The 17,105-nt window shown below is 43.0% G+C and overlaps 1 protein-coding gene across 2 annotated transcripts in view; it reads left to right on the top strand.

Moving 5' to 3' along the window:
* The window catches only part of DPY19L4 (dpy-19 like 4), a 1,421,953-nt gene extending 1,405,053 nt beyond the window's left edge, over positions 1 to 16,900 (top strand). For both annotated transcript variants that reach the window (XM_044066538.1, XM_044066539.1), the window contains exon 19: positions 14,922 to 16,900. In XM_044066538.1, coding sequence (XP_043922473.1) covers positions 14,922 to 15,086 — 165 coding nt within the window. In that variant the 3' untranslated portion in view covers positions 15,087 to 16,900. The remainder of the gene's footprint in view (positions 1 to 14,921) is intronic.
* Positions 16,901 to 17,105: the final 205 nt, after the last annotated feature.

The raw sequence follows: 17,105 nt of genomic DNA, 5'->3' as shown, positions 1-17,105 counted from the left end.
TGCTCTGAGCTACTGCAAAATTGTACCTCCTATACCAAGCCAACAGATATTGCCAATATACTGGCCGACAGATTCAGTGCCAACTTTACCCCTTTCCCCCCCAAAGGACCAATCACAATACCAGTAGATTGCCAGGCACCCAGTATTACTGCTGCACAGGTTAAAACATCACTGTCCGAGGCCAAAAATACAGCTTCCATGGGACCTGACAATATCCTTGGCTGTATTCTACATGAACTACAGAGTAAACTGGCACCTCACTTGTGTGCCCTGTTCAATCACAGCCTCAACTCAGGCTTTGTCCCTACCAAATAGCACACTGCTACAGTCATCCCTTTCCACAAAGGAGGAGCAACTACAGACCCTGGGAACTATCGCTCCATTAGCCTGACAAGTCTGACATGCAGAGCTATGGAACGCATCATCATGGACCTAATAAACAAGGCTATAGGTAATCTCCAAACTCTGAATCCCACACACTTTGGTTTTGTGAAGTGTAGATCATGCCTGCTTAACTTGGTTGACTTCTTTGAGTCAGTCACCAGAGCTATGGGTGAAGGCAAGGTGGGTTCATACAGGCTACCTTGATCTGGCCAAGGTGTTTGATACCATTCCCCATTCAGGAATCATAGAAAAACTCATTACACTAGGCATCAACCCCTATATCACTAGGTGAGTTGCAAACTGGCTCACAGATAGAACTCATGGTGTGAAAGTAGCAGACTCCAAGTCAGACTGCCGACCAGTCACGAGTGGAGTCACACAGGGTTTGGTCCTGGGTCCTCTCCTATTTGGTATCTACTTCTCTGAAGTCCAGGCCAACACAAAGGGTCTCTGACTGACAAAGTTTGCAGACGATTACAAGTTGGGAGCTATTATTAACTCCCCATGTGATGTTGGTATCCTACATAAAGGCCTCACTGAGACCAATGACTGGTGTCAGAACCATGGCCTTACGCACAATGCCAAAACTGTGTCATCATCACTTTGGGAAAAACCCGGTTCCCATGAATTACCACATCAATGGTAGTCCACTGAACACAGAAGGTGTTACAAGAGCTCTGGGAACACAAGTTGACAGCAGCCTCTCTCTTGACCACCACATTGCCACTGTGGTCTGAAAGCTCTTCTGTGTGGCACATCTCATTACTAAGGGTTTTGCATCCAGGAAGAAAGATGTCATTGTCTCCCTCTACTCTTCCCTCATTAGGCCAGTCGAGTACAATGTCCCATTGGCATGTACCTCACTAGACACCTGCAACAACTGGAGAGGCCGCAAAAGTACCTCACAAAGAGGATCCTAGGCCTTAAACACTTGTCCTATATGGACAGACTCAAAAAACTCCAACTGTTCTCTGTCTCATATTGCCTACTTAGAGGCGATCTCTGCTTGACATACAAAGCCATGTCTGATCCCACTCTGTTAGAAATGCTACATCTAAAGAAATCCCAATCCCTCTGCACCACATGCTCCAGTGACCTTAACCTCATTACCACAATCAACAGAACGTGCTGGAGGGACAGGTTCATAACCCAGAGACTGCCCTTGCTATAGAATAGACTTCCCATACATGTCAAACAGAGCACCTCACTGGCCCTCTTCAAAAGAAACCTTGATGAGTGGATGGGAAATAGAAAATTCACCCCGGAGATCACTCCAGTGGCTCTACTCGACAGAGGCACTGGGAACTAAGGTCTGGTGGCACGATGTCAGGGTAATCCCATGGGCTAGGTTTGTAAAGGCTCCAGGGCCTTTAGCCTAGTACACACCTATGAACAAAACTAATGTTAATAGTAAGATCAATGCAGTAGTTTAAATGTACTTTGGATGCAAAATGGATCCAGTTGCTTTGTTTGGTACCACAAGCTCTAGAAACAAGTCACACAGCTGGCCCAAGCTGGCTAATTTTTTTAAGTTTGAAATGTAATTAAAGTGCAGTGATTTGATGAGCAATGCTGATTAATGCACTTAAGAGTCAAAGAAATGAGCAACCATACAAAACTGATTTAAATACCTAGCCACTAGATAGAAGCAACTTGAAAAAACAGTGCAAACTATAAACAGCTTCAAGTAATAAGTGTAATTTCAGATTCAGCAGAAACACAAACAGGAAGCACTGTAAATGGTAAAAGTGCATTAATTAAAATGCACTTCCCTGGATGCAAAATGGAGTTCAAATGCTTTGGTTTTAGCTGGTGTAGAGCATTTCAGCTTCAAGAGTCAGAAGACGAGATGTCTGACTTCTTGTGTAGTATAAAATACTAGAAGGCTATAAATTTGCTCTGACTTCTGCAAAATCATTATCTGAGTGTCAGTCTCTCTTGATGGGTAAACTCTTTTTTTTGTCTGCATTTTGATACCATACCTGTAAGAACTAATCCCTCACTCAGGTTCAGAGTTGAATCAAACCATCAATTTCCTAGTGTTAGAATGGCCTTACCCATGCCATGGTTGATGATTATATTATTACCCCTAGTGAGGATAACTAGGCTCATACCATAGATAATTTGAGGAGAGCAGTGAGTGGGATAAAGCGTTTACTAGCAGCCTCTGTCCATAAGTAGTGCAGGAAATATTCCTGGGGTACATTTTCTATTACCCATCTGTAGATCCAAGTTGTGCTTGAATATAGACTGGGATGAGTTTTTTTATGTGAATGAAGAGTCTGTTTCTCAGCAGTAGTTTCCACTTTGAGATATACTTGACCCTCCAAACCGTTCTGTTGATGTTGCAGAAAAGGTTTAACTGCCTTGACCGAGCATTTCTGATGCAATTTGTCTTGTTGATGTATAATCTATCCATCAGTATTGGGTTGGAGGATGCCTTGTATGCCTGACACTAGTCACCTCTTAGCAGTTTGTAAGATACTGAGTATAGTGACAGGGCTTTGAGTCAGTCCATGTAGGACATACTGTTTAGGCCTTGAATGCTTTTAGTAAGGTATCTCTGTGGGTGTTCCAGTTATTGCATGTGTCTGGACAGATACTTGCTAAATGGGGCATTATATGCGATGAGCAGCCTAATAGGTTTATAGGTTTATAGGTTAGTACTAGGCTAACTGCCCTTGTGAGCCATTGTAAGCCTAGCCAATTATCCCTTGTGAGACTCAAACCCTGCACCTTGTGTTTGTAAGGCAAACACCTTAACCATTAGGCCACCTTCCCAACCCCCAATGAGGTCTGAGTAAAGGGAGGGCAATGACATCTATAGATCTATATGAAAATATCTTTGTTTATAAGCTGTGCAATACAGAAGGAATTTCCTACAGTGGTAGACGCATGTTGCTTGAAAGTTAGATCACTGTTCACTTTAGTTTCCAATTCCTGAATGGTAAGGTCAGGTCTTAGTGCCATATTGTCAATGTGGTGTTTCCCCAGGGGAGATGACTTCCCAAAGGATACAGTAGTGCAAGATTAGTGTTTAGTTTCAGTCCGTGATTTTGGCACCAGTTATTTGTTATTACACCTTCCAGTAGGATGTCGAAGTCATCTGGGATTCACTGACTGCTCTTAGTTTGCAGTCATCTGTAAACTTAATCAGCTACAGCCATTTCGTAGTGGCTTTTACTTCACAGAAGTAAATGTCAGATAGGAGAGGTCCCAGCATCGAACCTTGGGGACTCCAATCCTGACTGGTCTGTTTATAGAGGTAGCTTCCCCATTTTGATATCTGCATGTTATTTCTGAGCCATTTGGCAATCCAGCTGGTGATGTAAGGATTTATTCCAAGTTTGATTTCTCTCGTAAAGCATCAGTCCTGTATAGTAAATCGGGCACTGAGAAGGATGTATGACCACATTGATTTTGGACTCTGGTAGGATCTTGTGTAGAGACTGATGATAGTTTCAAAGGTGGGCTTTTGTAGTTCACTGTAACATTGTCCAGATGCTTTTGCTAAGTCCACCGGCTTGAGGGTTGTCTGGGCAAGATGAGATGGCTGAAACTGTAGTCCATTAAGGAGGAGTGCAAGAAAATCTTGAATGCCCACTTAAAGGGGTAAGGACTCTTCTGTTCGACAGCCCAGTATCTGATTCATGACTTCCCATGGAAGAAACGTGTCTGCATCAGTACCAAGGACCATTATCCCCCACCCCCACTCTCACACATGCACACACATTTTTCTTTCACATCATCTTCAAAGTCTAGTAAACCTCAAAAGAAAGTTGTCTCTTTGTTCCTGAGAAGGACACTAAGGCATCACACAGTGTTGCTCACACCCCTTCCCCTATGCCAGCTGAGTTACAGAAGAAGACTGCCCCAGTATCTGTATCACAGCAATGTTAACATCCCCTGAGAAGACCCACTGGATTGTAGATGTGGTCATTCTTGGCCACATTCTGGAGCTTACCAGTCTTCCTCCAGGAAAGGTTATACTGGCAGACTAGTCCACGTCAGCACGGTTGTTAGAAGAAGCCCAAGCAGTACTGTTTTAAAGATGCATAGAATTTCTTGCAGTTTTTATGATCTCTTCCTGGTTGTGAGTGGGATAGTAAATTTCTGTCCTCTTCTGTACCTCAATGAATTCATGTGCTGTGTTTGGTACATTCGATTCTGCTAGGTTTAACGCTAGATCGATTAGGCATAGGGCTGAATTCTTAGCACATTTTCTAAGACAAAACTCAGTTGATGGTATCTGCTGGTCATCCCAAACATGAGCTACATAAGTGCAAAAAAGAGAAGAAACTTAAGCCAAAGTTGTAAAGTGACAGTCACTCTCCTGCTAGACTGATTGTTGAAGAAGGTGAGGCACCTTTGCAGCCCCCTTCAATATTTGAAACAGCAATCCAGGCCTCTGGTGAGACCCATTTGGAGTCTGACATGCCTTCGGATCCTTCAGCTTCCACTGCTCACATTTTTAACTTATCTGTTGGGTCAGAGGTTGCTCAGCAGCCACGGTTTCCAACAAATGCTCATTAACCTGTGATATAGTTAGGGTTAGGCCTACGCTGGTGCTTTTCCACAGAGTCAGGTGGTGCCAGGGTGTCAGATGCACCTAGGCCTAAGTCCAAACCCACCCCAAAGAAAGGCAGTGTGCAAAGCCTCCAGCTAGACCTTCGGGCTCCCAGTTACTGGAGTCCCAACAGGATTTGATTAAGCTGACTGGGGACTTAACATTATAAAGGCCAGACACCAGAGATGAAGCCAACCCAGGTGAAAGAAAAAGGGATGACTATACTGATCTTTACCCACATCCTTTACTATCTGAGGAGGATTCAGACTTTCTGGAAGACTCTGGCTCAAAGGAAGGGCCCTCTTGCACATCTTTAAGGAATCAGATTCTGAAGAGAACCTTTCCTCGACTTCACCTCTAGAGGATCCCACTTTTGGGGAAACTCTTCATCCTATGAGGCAGTATTTTCAGTGGAAAGCACAAGATTACCCCCAGGCCAAAAAGAGAGTTAGGAAGTTCTTGGACTTCCCGGAACACAGACCTTTAGCTATTCCTCCCATTTTGGATGTGGTAGAGGATGTTTTCTAGGATGCCTCCATGAACCCTGACCCCTGCCCCTAGAAAACCAGATAGATTTTATAGGATGCAAGACACCCATAAATATCTCTTTAAAAATCCTTTGGCTGATCAAGAAGTTGTTACCCCAGGGGCTAAAGGGGCTAGAGCCATTGCCTCCAGAAATCCCCTGCCCACGGACAAGGAGAGTAGGGCCTTGGACAGGTTCATAAAAAAAAGGTATACACCTCCGCTGCCCTGTCTGAGGGCCCTCAACTGTCATGTCCATCCAAACATTTAAGTACTTTCTGCGAGTACAACCACCTAAGTTCAGCAGGAACTTTCCAGCCAAGCATTGGTCCTTTCCTACCCAGCCTAGGAGTAAACAGAGAAGGGAGTCTCCAGGCAAAGACATAGCCAACAGAGATCTAGGCAATGGACCTCTGAAACAGCAAGGTAAGGGAGTCCTAGGTCACAGCCCCCAGCCAGAGAGCAATTATGACTGTCTCCCTCTGCTTCACCTTCCTGCCACCACCCCAAAACTAGGAAGAAGACTGTCTCTCATCTCGAAAAACTGGACCCACATTACTTCAGATCATTAGGTTCTAAACATTATTGCAAATGGTTACAAACTCATTTTCAGAGAGCCCTTAGTATACTCAGTTTTCCAGAAGTACCCTTAAATCAAAAAACTCAAGGTGTCGAACAGATACAAATTCTGTGTTCTCAGGGAGCAGTCCAGAGGAACAAAGAGGGAAAGGCTTTTACTCCAGGTTATTCCTAGTCCCAAGAAAAGAAGGATCTTGGTGCCCTCTTCTGGACCTGTCCAGCTTATAACAATGTCTCAGGACACCAAAGTTCAAAATGCTGATACGTCAAAAATGACTGCCCATGATAACTCCTCAGGTCTTCATGGGCTCAATAGACCTAAAGGACACCTACTTACACATTCCTATTTAAAAATCATACACAAGCTTTGATATGCTTCAGAGCAAGTTACTGTCCCTATCAGTTTTCAGCTCTGCCCTTTGGGTCATCTACTGCTCCAAGGGTTTTCACAAAGTGCTTGGCACTGGTCATTGCTTACTGCAGAACCAAAGGGGTCCAGAACTTACCCTTACCTGGACAATTACCTTATACAAGCTACAGACATTCCAAAGATTAACAAAGATCTGAAATTTACACAGGACCTCCTGACTTCTCTGGGGTTCACTCTAAACCTCAGGAAGTCCAACCTGGTTCCATCCATAGTCTTTCTGGGAAAGCTGTCTCTTCCCCAGACAAGGTCACCTATTTAATCAGTTACTTCCTGCAGATACAGGAAAATCAGAGCATTACAGCCAAAGAATTCCTCAGAGCACTAGGGTTCATGGCATCCTGTATTCTCATGGTACCCCTAGTTAGGCTGCACATGAGTAAGCTGCAGTGGTACCTGAAGAGCGTGTTGTGCCGGAGATCTCAGTCTCTGGATACCCAAATACCCTTGATACTTTGCCTCAAGCAGGTGTTTATATGGTGGGCACAGGCTTGTGCCCACAATCAGGGCCTACCTTTCAGATTCTTGCTCCAGGGCCAGATGTTCACCACAGATGCCTTGGAGACAGTGGGGGGGGGGGCATACCCATTGCCTCCAAACTCAAGGATTATGGCCCACTCAACACAGAAGGAGGCACATAAATCAGAAGGAACTCATGGCCGTACAAAATGGTTTAATGGCTTTCAAGCACAAATGGGATGCAGGGGTCCTAGTAGTACAAACAGACAATACCACAGCAGTGTGGTACATAAACAGGCAAGGAGGCATGCATTCCTAGCCCCTATGCCATCTAGCCATGCAAATATGGGAGGCAGCACAATCCCTAGGCCTGCACCTCATGGCACATTACCTGCCATGCAGAAAGAATACCCTGACAGACCACCTCAGCAGGAATCTGACAGACCTCCATGAATGGCATCTCCAGCCGGAAGTTTTCTACACAAGCACAAAGCAATGGAGGATTCTGCAGGTGAACATGTTTGCCAGCAAGGACAACACTCACCTGGAGAAATTCTGCACCAGAACAAGGTAGACATCTGCATGGAGAACGGATGCCTTCTCCTTCCTGTGGACACATCTCTTTATTTATGCCTTCTCACAATTACCCGTGTTGCCTCTAGTGCTTCTGAAGATCAAGAAAGAGGGCCCAAAGGCCATCCTGATAGCTGCAGGCTGGTCCAGACAGCACTGGTTCCCTCTCCGCTTCGAGCTCGCCAGTCAAAAGCCTTTGATCTTGCCATGGAGGATGGACCTCCTCACACAGAACAAGGGGAGGATCATGCACCCCAACCTTCAGAGTTTCAGACTCTTGGTCTGGTTCATTCCGCTGCACCCTACTACACCTCCAGCTTGAGTCAGCAGGTACAGACCATCTTAAAAAATCTAGGAGGCCTAGCACCAGCAAATCTTACTCAGCCAAGATAAAAAGATTCTTGATTTGGTGCCAGAAGCACCAGCTTCAGCCAAATTCTGTCAACATTCCTAACATTCTGCAGAATGTGTCCAACCTAGTGGAGAAAGGTCTCTCTTATTCTTCCATCAAGATACATGCCTCAGCCACCTCTGCCCACATCCCTAGTCATCCTCCAATTTATTCCCACCCTTTGTTGAAGCAATTTCTTAGGTAGTTATTCACATTAGACCCCCCTAGAGGAAACCCACCCCTCATTGGACCTCAACGTTGTCCTAGAAAAGTTAACTTTGCCTCCTTTTGAGCCTGCAGCTTCTACCACCTTGAAGTTTCTGACCTGGAAAACAGCCCTACTGCTAGCTATCACTTTGGCCAGGAGGGTCTCAGAACTGCAGGCCCTAATGGCAGTGGAGCCTTTCATTATTTTCCATAAAGACAGGGTCTTCCTCCAAACTAATAATTCCTTCATGGTCACTATTGTGTTTCTGAATCAGGCCATTGTTCTCCAACCCTCAAAAGAGAGGGGAAAGATTACTGCACTCTCTAGATGTACATAGGATGCTGGATTCTACCTGGACAGGACTAAATCGTTGAGGAAAACAGACCCAGGTGTTCATTACTTTTGCCCCAGGCTCAGAAGGAAAGCCAGTTTCTAAACAGACTATTTCCAAGTGGATTTCCCACTGCATCTCTTTCTGTTACAGCCATCATGGCAAAAAGCCCCCTGATTTCATTGAGTTGCACTCTAGTAGGGCCACAGCCACTTGTACAACGTTCATCAAAGGGGTTCCCATTAAGGACATCTTGGAGGCAGCCACTTGGCCTTCTATAAATACCTTCACTAGGCACTACCCCTGGCAACCTTTTCCAAGTCTAGAGCAGGGTTTACATCTGCAGTCCTGCAAGGGAATCCTCTCCTCTCCTTAATCTTGTTCCACTCACTCTAAAGCTTTGAGAATCTATCCAGCAGTCTGGACTGCAACACTGAAACACGAAGAACATAGTACAGTTGTGTACACTTACCATAAATGTAGATGTTCGAGCGTATGCACTGTTGCAGTGCTCTTTCCCTCCCACCTACCCCCTCAGCCTACTAGGTAGGCTACTACATTCAACCAAAGACCCTGGTTTGGGTCAACTCTATGCTGGCCCACCTTAGGTACACTTGAGGCCTACTTGGATCCACACTAACTTGCTCCTTCAGGGTACACTTGGAAACTTCTTCTAAGTGGGTCAAGAAAATACTAAAGTGATGACGCAGGCTGGCTGCCTTTATACCTTAGCATACTGACATTGGTAACATCCGCCAGCCTGAGAGACAAAAACAGTTTTCTCTCATAGTCGGGTCATTCAAGGGCTTTCACGGCAGGAAATCCCCAACAGTCAGGACTGCAGCAGTGAATGCACTCAAACATCTACATTTACGGTAAGTGTATACACAACTGTACTTTCTTACTGTGTCAATCTATGCCAAGGACCATCCATGATGGCTCAAGTAAACCCCCCTTCCATCCTCCTGTATACAGACACCTTCTCCATCAGGCTTCTATATTCAGAGTTCCCAATTAGTCGTATAAGCATACTCTTGCATGTTATTTCCTAACAACAAAGGTGCAACTTTTCATTATTTCTTGATTGCAGGAAGGTGCATGTAGATTGCCGAGTGTGAAGTAACACACATGAAGCAGACACGTACCTATGTTTCCAGAATTCCAGTCATGGTATGTGTTAGAGCAGTTGTTTCTGCATCCCTGAGTATGAGAACTTTCTGATCATTTGCCGTATTGTGGTTGGTAGAATGGATGAACTTAACTGATGACCCATCGAGGAGGGTCCTCTGCATCAATCATCTGATAGGGTAGCATGTATAGATGTATTTTCATGTCGCTGAGGTCATAGCGTCATAGGAGATTACTAGGCTAACTACTTAAGATCCCTTACAAGCCTATCCAGTTTTACCCAATTCTCTATCCCCAGAGGAAAGATAAGGGTCAGCAAGCAAGGTTTTGACAGTTTTTACAGACTGTCTCTGTCTATAACAGGCATGGGCACCACCCCAGGAGTGAATTTGCAATTTCCCATTCTTTTGTCCAGATTAGGGCTCTGCTTCATATGATTAGGAAGCTTATTCCAGAGGAGGGCCAATCTCTGATACACATATCTGTCACTCCAGCAAGATCTGTTCACATCAGAGATCAGGGTTAGATCTTTGGAGTGAGTAACCCTTGTGCAGTTACTTTTGGATGCCCTTACTTAAAACCTGAGCCACATAGAGGATTTTCTCACCACCATGGATAGTAGTCAAAGTTCAGATTATCTATCTGAGTACCCAAGTCTCTCACCACTGGATCCACTCATGGGGGAAGGGGGTGCTATCAATGTTGTAATTTGAAGGGGGTATTTAATTTACCAAAAGGTATTATTATGTACGTCTTCGCATTTAGTTTGAGGTCATGGCTTTGACACCAATCATTAGTCTGTGTCATACTGTTCTGTAGGATATCAGCATCATTTGGGGAGTCAGTGATTGCTCCCAATTTGCAGTCATTAGCAAACTTGAACAAGCCAAAGGCCATCTCCATTTGCTTTGGCATCCGAGAAGTATATCCCAAACACGAGGGAACCCAGCACTGACCCCTGTGGTATCCACTGGTGACTGGCTTCTTGCCGGATGTGGATTTCCTCACTCTAGCAATGTGTCCTATCCATGAGCTATTTGGCTATCCATCTGGTGACATACAGGTTTATGCCCAGTTTTGTGAGTTTCATACCTCTCAACTGTGTGCAGATTTTCACAGAATGTGCAGATTTTTGCCTTATATTTTTGGTCTATTTTTCATAAAATTGTGGCTTTCTGGCAAATTAGCGGCAAATCATTAAAGATTGAAGTTAGAAAATAATGATAGACATTTGAGTTTCAGACTTCATACCCTTCAGAAAATTCATGCTAATGCAAAACCTGTTATTCTATCAACTTTCTAAGTCTGCAAGAGCAATATTTCAAAATTGTCCCTATTTGTATAACTTTTTTATGGCTTTGTCCAGATTTCTTACTCTAAGAGGTTGAGAGGTATGGTGAGTTAATCTATAATACCCAGGTGGGGTATTGTGTCACATGCCTTGGCTAGGTCAAGGTAGGCAGTATGCACTGTCTTTCCCTCATCCATGGCCTTGCTGACCTTCTCAAAGAAGTCCAGCAGATTGAGCAGGCAGGACCTGCCCTTGATGAAGTTAAACTGGGTTGGGTCTAGAGTCTGGGGATTTCCTATGTTGTTGTTAATCAGGTCCATGATTATCCTTATAGCTTTGCATATGAGGCCAGTCAGACTTATGGGTAGGCAGTTTCCTGGGTCCATTGATGGTCTCCCCTTGTGCAGAGAAATGACTGTTGTTTTCCTTCACTCTACTGAGGCAAAGGCTGTCTGGAGACTTTATTTAAATAGAAATCTGCATTGGTCTGTTAGGTCATGTTTCAAGCTATTTAACAGGCAACCTGGGATTTTGTCAGGGTCCACTGATGCCATGTTTCTAGCTTTGGAGAATGCGGTGGTGACCTGTTCTTTTGTGATAACAGGCAATGGAATGGTAAGAGGTATTTCATGGGGAGTGACCGGAGGTGATGAGGGTGTGAGATTTGAGCTAAATTTATCAGCCAATAGGTTTGCTGTTTCTTTTGGCTGAGTATAGTATTGCCATCTACAGCCAACTCAGCACATTGTTGAGCATATTCCTTAAGATTTTGGACACAACTAAAAAATGCTCTGTGATTAACCTTTTCTTGAGAGACTATTTTAGTCTCATATTTAGCTTCTGAAGACTTCATTAGTTCCCTGATTTGCCTGTTGTGACTAGTGGGGATTTTTTCCACTGTTATGCACCCTCCCATTTACTTCTCGACAGGAGTTTCTTCCTTATGTTGTTTATGCCATGGGTCCAACAGGGTGACTTGTTTTTCTAGCTAGACCTGGGTTTAGTTCATTCAGGTGCTGTCATTTCTATGTAGTTGTTTAAGTGGTTGTACAGGGCATTTTTGTACACTTCTGCATAGGCCTCCAAGTTTTTAGATTGGGGGAGTTTTAAAATTACCTATCCTATCACCTAATAGAATGTAATTTGCCTTGGAAAAATCCTTTGGGGTTTTAGGGTTTGATGGGGTTTCTAGTATTGCTTTTATTTCCAAGGAGGCTGATTTATAATTTATTACCAATGAGGACATTAAGCTGGGGGGGGTGTGCAATTTTTCCCCATGCTTGAGAGTATTATGTCAAGAATATTTGAACCCCTAGTGGGCATACAGACCAGCTATTCCAGAGTATTTCCATTGACAAAGTCCAGGAATCTCTGAGCCTGCATGTTAGTGATTGTGTATGTTTCCCAGTTTATGGAGGGGAAGTTAAAATATCCTATAAGTAGTGTTTCGGGCTGAATGGTAAGTGCTTCTAGTAACTACAGGTATGCGGAGTAATTTTCATGCTTCATGGTTGGGGACCTATAGCCAGCAAATGATATGATGGGGGATTTTGCCGATGGTCAGCTGGACGTGGAATAGCTCAAGCAGGTCATCTTGATTGACTGATCTAAAGGTGTGATTGTTTTTTATGTAAATAGAAACATCTTCTCCTTTCATTTTTCTACTTTTCAAGGGGTGGTCTAAATGTGTGATAGGCATTGTAGCCTTGCACTGCTAAGGTGCTTTATGCTGCCTTGAACCACGTCTCTGTAACTGCACAGATGTTAGCATTCTCCATGGTGAGGAGAACTTCCAGGGAGTGCAGCTTCTTGTTAAGACTCCTAACACTGAGCAGTAGTACCTTTAGCTTAGCATTAGAAGAATTGATGTTGGTAGGTCTGCTGGTTTGGCACTGGCTAAAAAAGGCATTATGGGGGTGGCTAATGTCTTGGCCAGTATTCAAAAGTCTAGCTATGACAGGTGCAGACCATCTCTGGCAAAGCAGCATGGTCTGTGGATCATGTTGTCCCAAGCTGACAAAGCATCCTGTTGAAGTGACACCAGTAGCTAAGCCAGTTATTGAAGTCAGCCATTTACTGTTTGTAGTTTGGTATCATTCTTGGTGAGGGTAGAATGCTGCTTAATGCGAGTCTCATACCAGCCTGCAACATATATTCAGAGAGGACCATCATGTCTCTCTCCAAATAGTTCAAGGAGGGTACATCTCAGGTCGTTCACGTCCACATGGACTATGACTGAGTTATACTGGTACTTGTGGTTGAGTGACCTGAGTGCCTACTTGATCTGGTGAATCCTGGCTTGTGAAGGCAACTGACTGTATAACCCTCTCTTTATCCACCTTGGTGAGGGGGCGTCTATGTGTCTCATGATGTAGTTTTCTATGACCAAGATGTTTGAATATCTGGTATTTCACCTTAGGATCTTGCTTGTGAAGACACTGTGATGTGTATTTTTATGTATAGTGGTCACTGATGACTTGTTTTTGTTTGCATGTGGTTTCTGAAGACAGCGTACGGAAGACCTCTGACGTTTTAGTAAGTTACTTGTGAGTAACTCCACATATGTGTGTTTGTGTGTCAAGACCTTATTTAGTGAGGGAAATATATGTGTTTGTGCGTCAAGACCTTATTTAGTGAGGGAAATTATGTGCGTTATACTAACAAATCAAATGACTATCAGGTTGTCAGCAGTCTGAATCATGTCTCTATTTTCAAGCATGACTACCTTTCTCACATACTGCATTTGTTTGTTTAAAGATTAAGTGGTTGTCAGTATACATGAGAGAATTGCTACATTGTCTAAGGATGCCCATGTCCTCCAGGCTGGTGACAGATAGCAGGAAAGTGTCTATCCATGGTTTCAGTTTTTTGCTGTGGGTTTACCCAGGAATACGATTGGGGAGATTTAAATGGACTGGGAAGATAACACACAGACGAAGAATGGGTGCTATACTCAGTGTGAACTGCAGTGGTCCAGCAAGGCAGTGCTGCTCTGTGTGCAACTCAGATGCTCCTAGAGCAGCAGGGGGACAGGGGAAGATTGCAGAAATAGTTATTCTAAGGGAAATTTTAATTTGAAAGCATTTGTGTTTATACAGGGCACAGCTGTCACTGCATGGAGGGCAGCTTAGCACAAAGACTGGTCGTATCTAGAATAAAAAAAAATGTTTTAGAACAGGATGCCTACACACCAATCAGGAAAACACATAAGCTTTCAGCTAGCAGCCTCCAAATTGGATAGGTTTGCTACAGGACACGTCTTCCACAAGTGTGCAGTTAGAAAACCCTTTTAATGTAACAGTGCTGGTTTTAGAACTCAAATGCAGGGAAACCATACAGTCTAGATGCTACAGTCCTGTAAAACTAGCAGACACAGTGTAATTAAGTACTACAGCAGCAGTGGAAACAATTCAGCTTTGAAACTACTAAAGTGTGAGAAATGTAATACAAGATTGTTTTGAAATGCATTAAAATGATCAGCAGAGGAACAAAATGATAATTCTTTTCATTCTTTTAGCAGTGGATGTCTTTAGATGTAGCAGAAATGTTCTGTGTCTCTCAGGTGAAGCAGCCAAATCAAGAACAGCTGTAAGGAGCTGAGCACAAGCCCATGCAAACACTCAGTTTTACAGGACTGAAGTATCTAGATTGTGTGGTTTCCCTGCAAACCAGTATTTTTACATTAAGAGGGTTTTCGGACTACACTGTTGTGGAAGAAGTGTTCTGTAGCAAACTTATCTGAGTTGGGGGCTGCTGACTGAAAGTTTATTGTGTGTTGTCCAGATTGGTCTGTAGGCCTTGTTGTAAAACGTATTTTTCGGATTCTATATAAGCTAACAGACGCAATGTAATTAAGTACTACTGCGGAAGTAGTGGAAACAGTTCAGCTTTGCAACTCTACTAAAGTGTGTGAAATGTAACAATTGAAAACATTATCTACCTTTTGACATGCATATTCATGTAAAGCAATGGTTTTATAGACTCTTTTACTTGAAAGTTAGTGGTTATGTATATCAAATAATTTTTGTTTTTATATTTTCTATTTCCCACTTCAAAAGATGGTTCATGACAGCGATGAAATATATGCCTACTCAAAATACAGACGTTTTTGCCATGAGATTAAATTGGACAATTCTCCTTACGTGAACTATTTCACCCGTGTATTCTGGAACAGATCTTATCACGTCTATCAAGTCAATACAGTCATTTCTTTTCAGTACTGAGTTGCAACAAACCTCCTTGGATAATCTTTCTGTGGATGCTGTTAGTGACACCACCAACAAAACCATTCAACGTGTTGATCACATCCTTGGGAGAAGGGTGTGACCTAAGAACTAGTCGTAGTATCTTTTTTGTTGACCAAATAAGATATATTAAGTTTTTGTAACAATGTCAATGGACATTGCATGGAAATCTTTTTTACATAAGAGAAGAGTCCTCGTCTTATTCATAATGTATGCATTTTTAATGTTTAAGGGTTATTTTTTCTTCAGTAGTCTATTTATTTTAACATGCACATAATGATCTTTTGCACATAAATATTTGTGGCAGGTATCAAGACTGCTAACAGTATTTAATCATGCAAGTATATTACCTATATTTGGCAGGTGGCAAAACGTCTTGACATGTGCAGGGCACTGAGATTTCCATTAGGTTTTATTGAAGCCAAAATCCATGAGCTGATCACCAGAACTGTATGTGGTCATGATAAAAGGGTTGATACAGATTTTCACTTTTAAAACTGGTGTTTATTCTCTTGTCTCATCTAAGCAATCAGTGTGCCTTTTGATATTCTAGTGCTAATATCACTTATTTAAGTGTCTTCTCATGTGTTATGGAAAGCACATTTGCATTTCAATATGCTTTTTATATGGCCAAGTTGTACATGTTTGTCTCCTTTGATCCAAACTAGAAAATGAGTTCAGGCTATTGGGGAGTCAAGAGTGATAGGAAGGACTGAGTATCTGATGCATATCTCTCCTTCTTGGGAATGTTTGTGTGTGTCTGTATAGTTTGCCAGGTCATCATCCCAGTGTGTGTGGTAGTTTGCCAGGTCATCATCCCCATGTGTGTGTGGTAGTTTGCCAGGTCATCATCCCCACTTGTGTGTGTGTGTCTAGTAGTTTGCCAGGTCATCATCCCTTCCCCAACACACATGCTGCAGCTGGACATCCTAAGGAGAAGATGAACTTGTGTGTTCCTTACAGCATGTATGTCTTAATGAAAAATGGCCTACTAGATCGGGACAAATACTCCACTGGAAGATTGTTCTTATTTTTTCCCAGTCCCAAAAATGCAGCCTGCAGTATATTGGGCATTAATGTCTTAGCCTTACTGCCAGGTTTAGGGGTTATTGTATGAAAGATGGGTGAAGATGGTAGTAGGCATCAAGGACAGTCACTGACACTTCTGGCATGCAATACTGCCGTTTCCTCCAACAGTTGTGAATGGCGACCATACTAGTACATCTCTTTGTCTTCTGGTGGAGCAGACTAGAAGTGAAATGTCACTTCCTGTCACCCTGACTCAAATGATGTTTTTTTTCAGCATTGTGATGCTGTATGCAGCTAGACTAGGGCTGACCATGCCCTGAGCATTTCTTCATATGTTTCACAGAGAGTTTACAGGCTGCTTGGATTGGAGAAGGAAGTCCATTCCTCTGGGATAGCCATATGGGTTGTTAAGAATGCAGAACTCTAGCTGAAAGGTACTGGATGTGACTAGAAGCACTGCAGCATGTGGAGGTTCATTGTTGAAGGAGGTGTAGTCCATGGGCTGTATGGACATCATAATGAGTGTAAAAATAATGATACCTATAAATTGTGAAATCTTGGTAAATACCTGAAGGTGGTGTATTGTGAAAGAAAGAGCAATATCTCCTACTAAAGGATAATGCTGCCTTGGTTTTTATATACTTGTTCCAGATTGTGATGGTCTTTTGAAATCCAGAGTAAGGAAACCAAATGCTTTCATTCATCCCTTACTGTATGCTGAAATGCTGAATGGTTCAAAAGAAAAATAAATTGCCATAAAAAGTCTCAGTGGTTCTTTCTTGCATGGGAAGAAGTAATATTGCATTTATTTCGTACTGAAAAATGTGATCTTTGTTTCGTGTGAAAGCTGTGATGATAGGGATAAGTACTGTATGCCTTGTGTATCTTGGTTTGTATAATATTTGGTCTTCAGACCAGGGTATCTGCCTTGGTAACACAAGAAGGCACGGTCATAATTCCATAAATATA

Source organism: Protopterus annectens, chromosome 3.part1 (genome assembly GCF_019279795.1).
Source record: "Protopterus annectens isolate FY-2018-M chromosome 3.part1, PAN1.0, whole genome shotgun sequence".
Lineage (NCBI taxonomy): Eukaryota > Metazoa > Chordata > Ceratodontiformes > Protopteridae > Protopterus > Protopterus annectens.
Note: the sequence above shows the minus strand (reverse complement) of the source record. Positions and strands in the feature narration are given on the sequence as shown.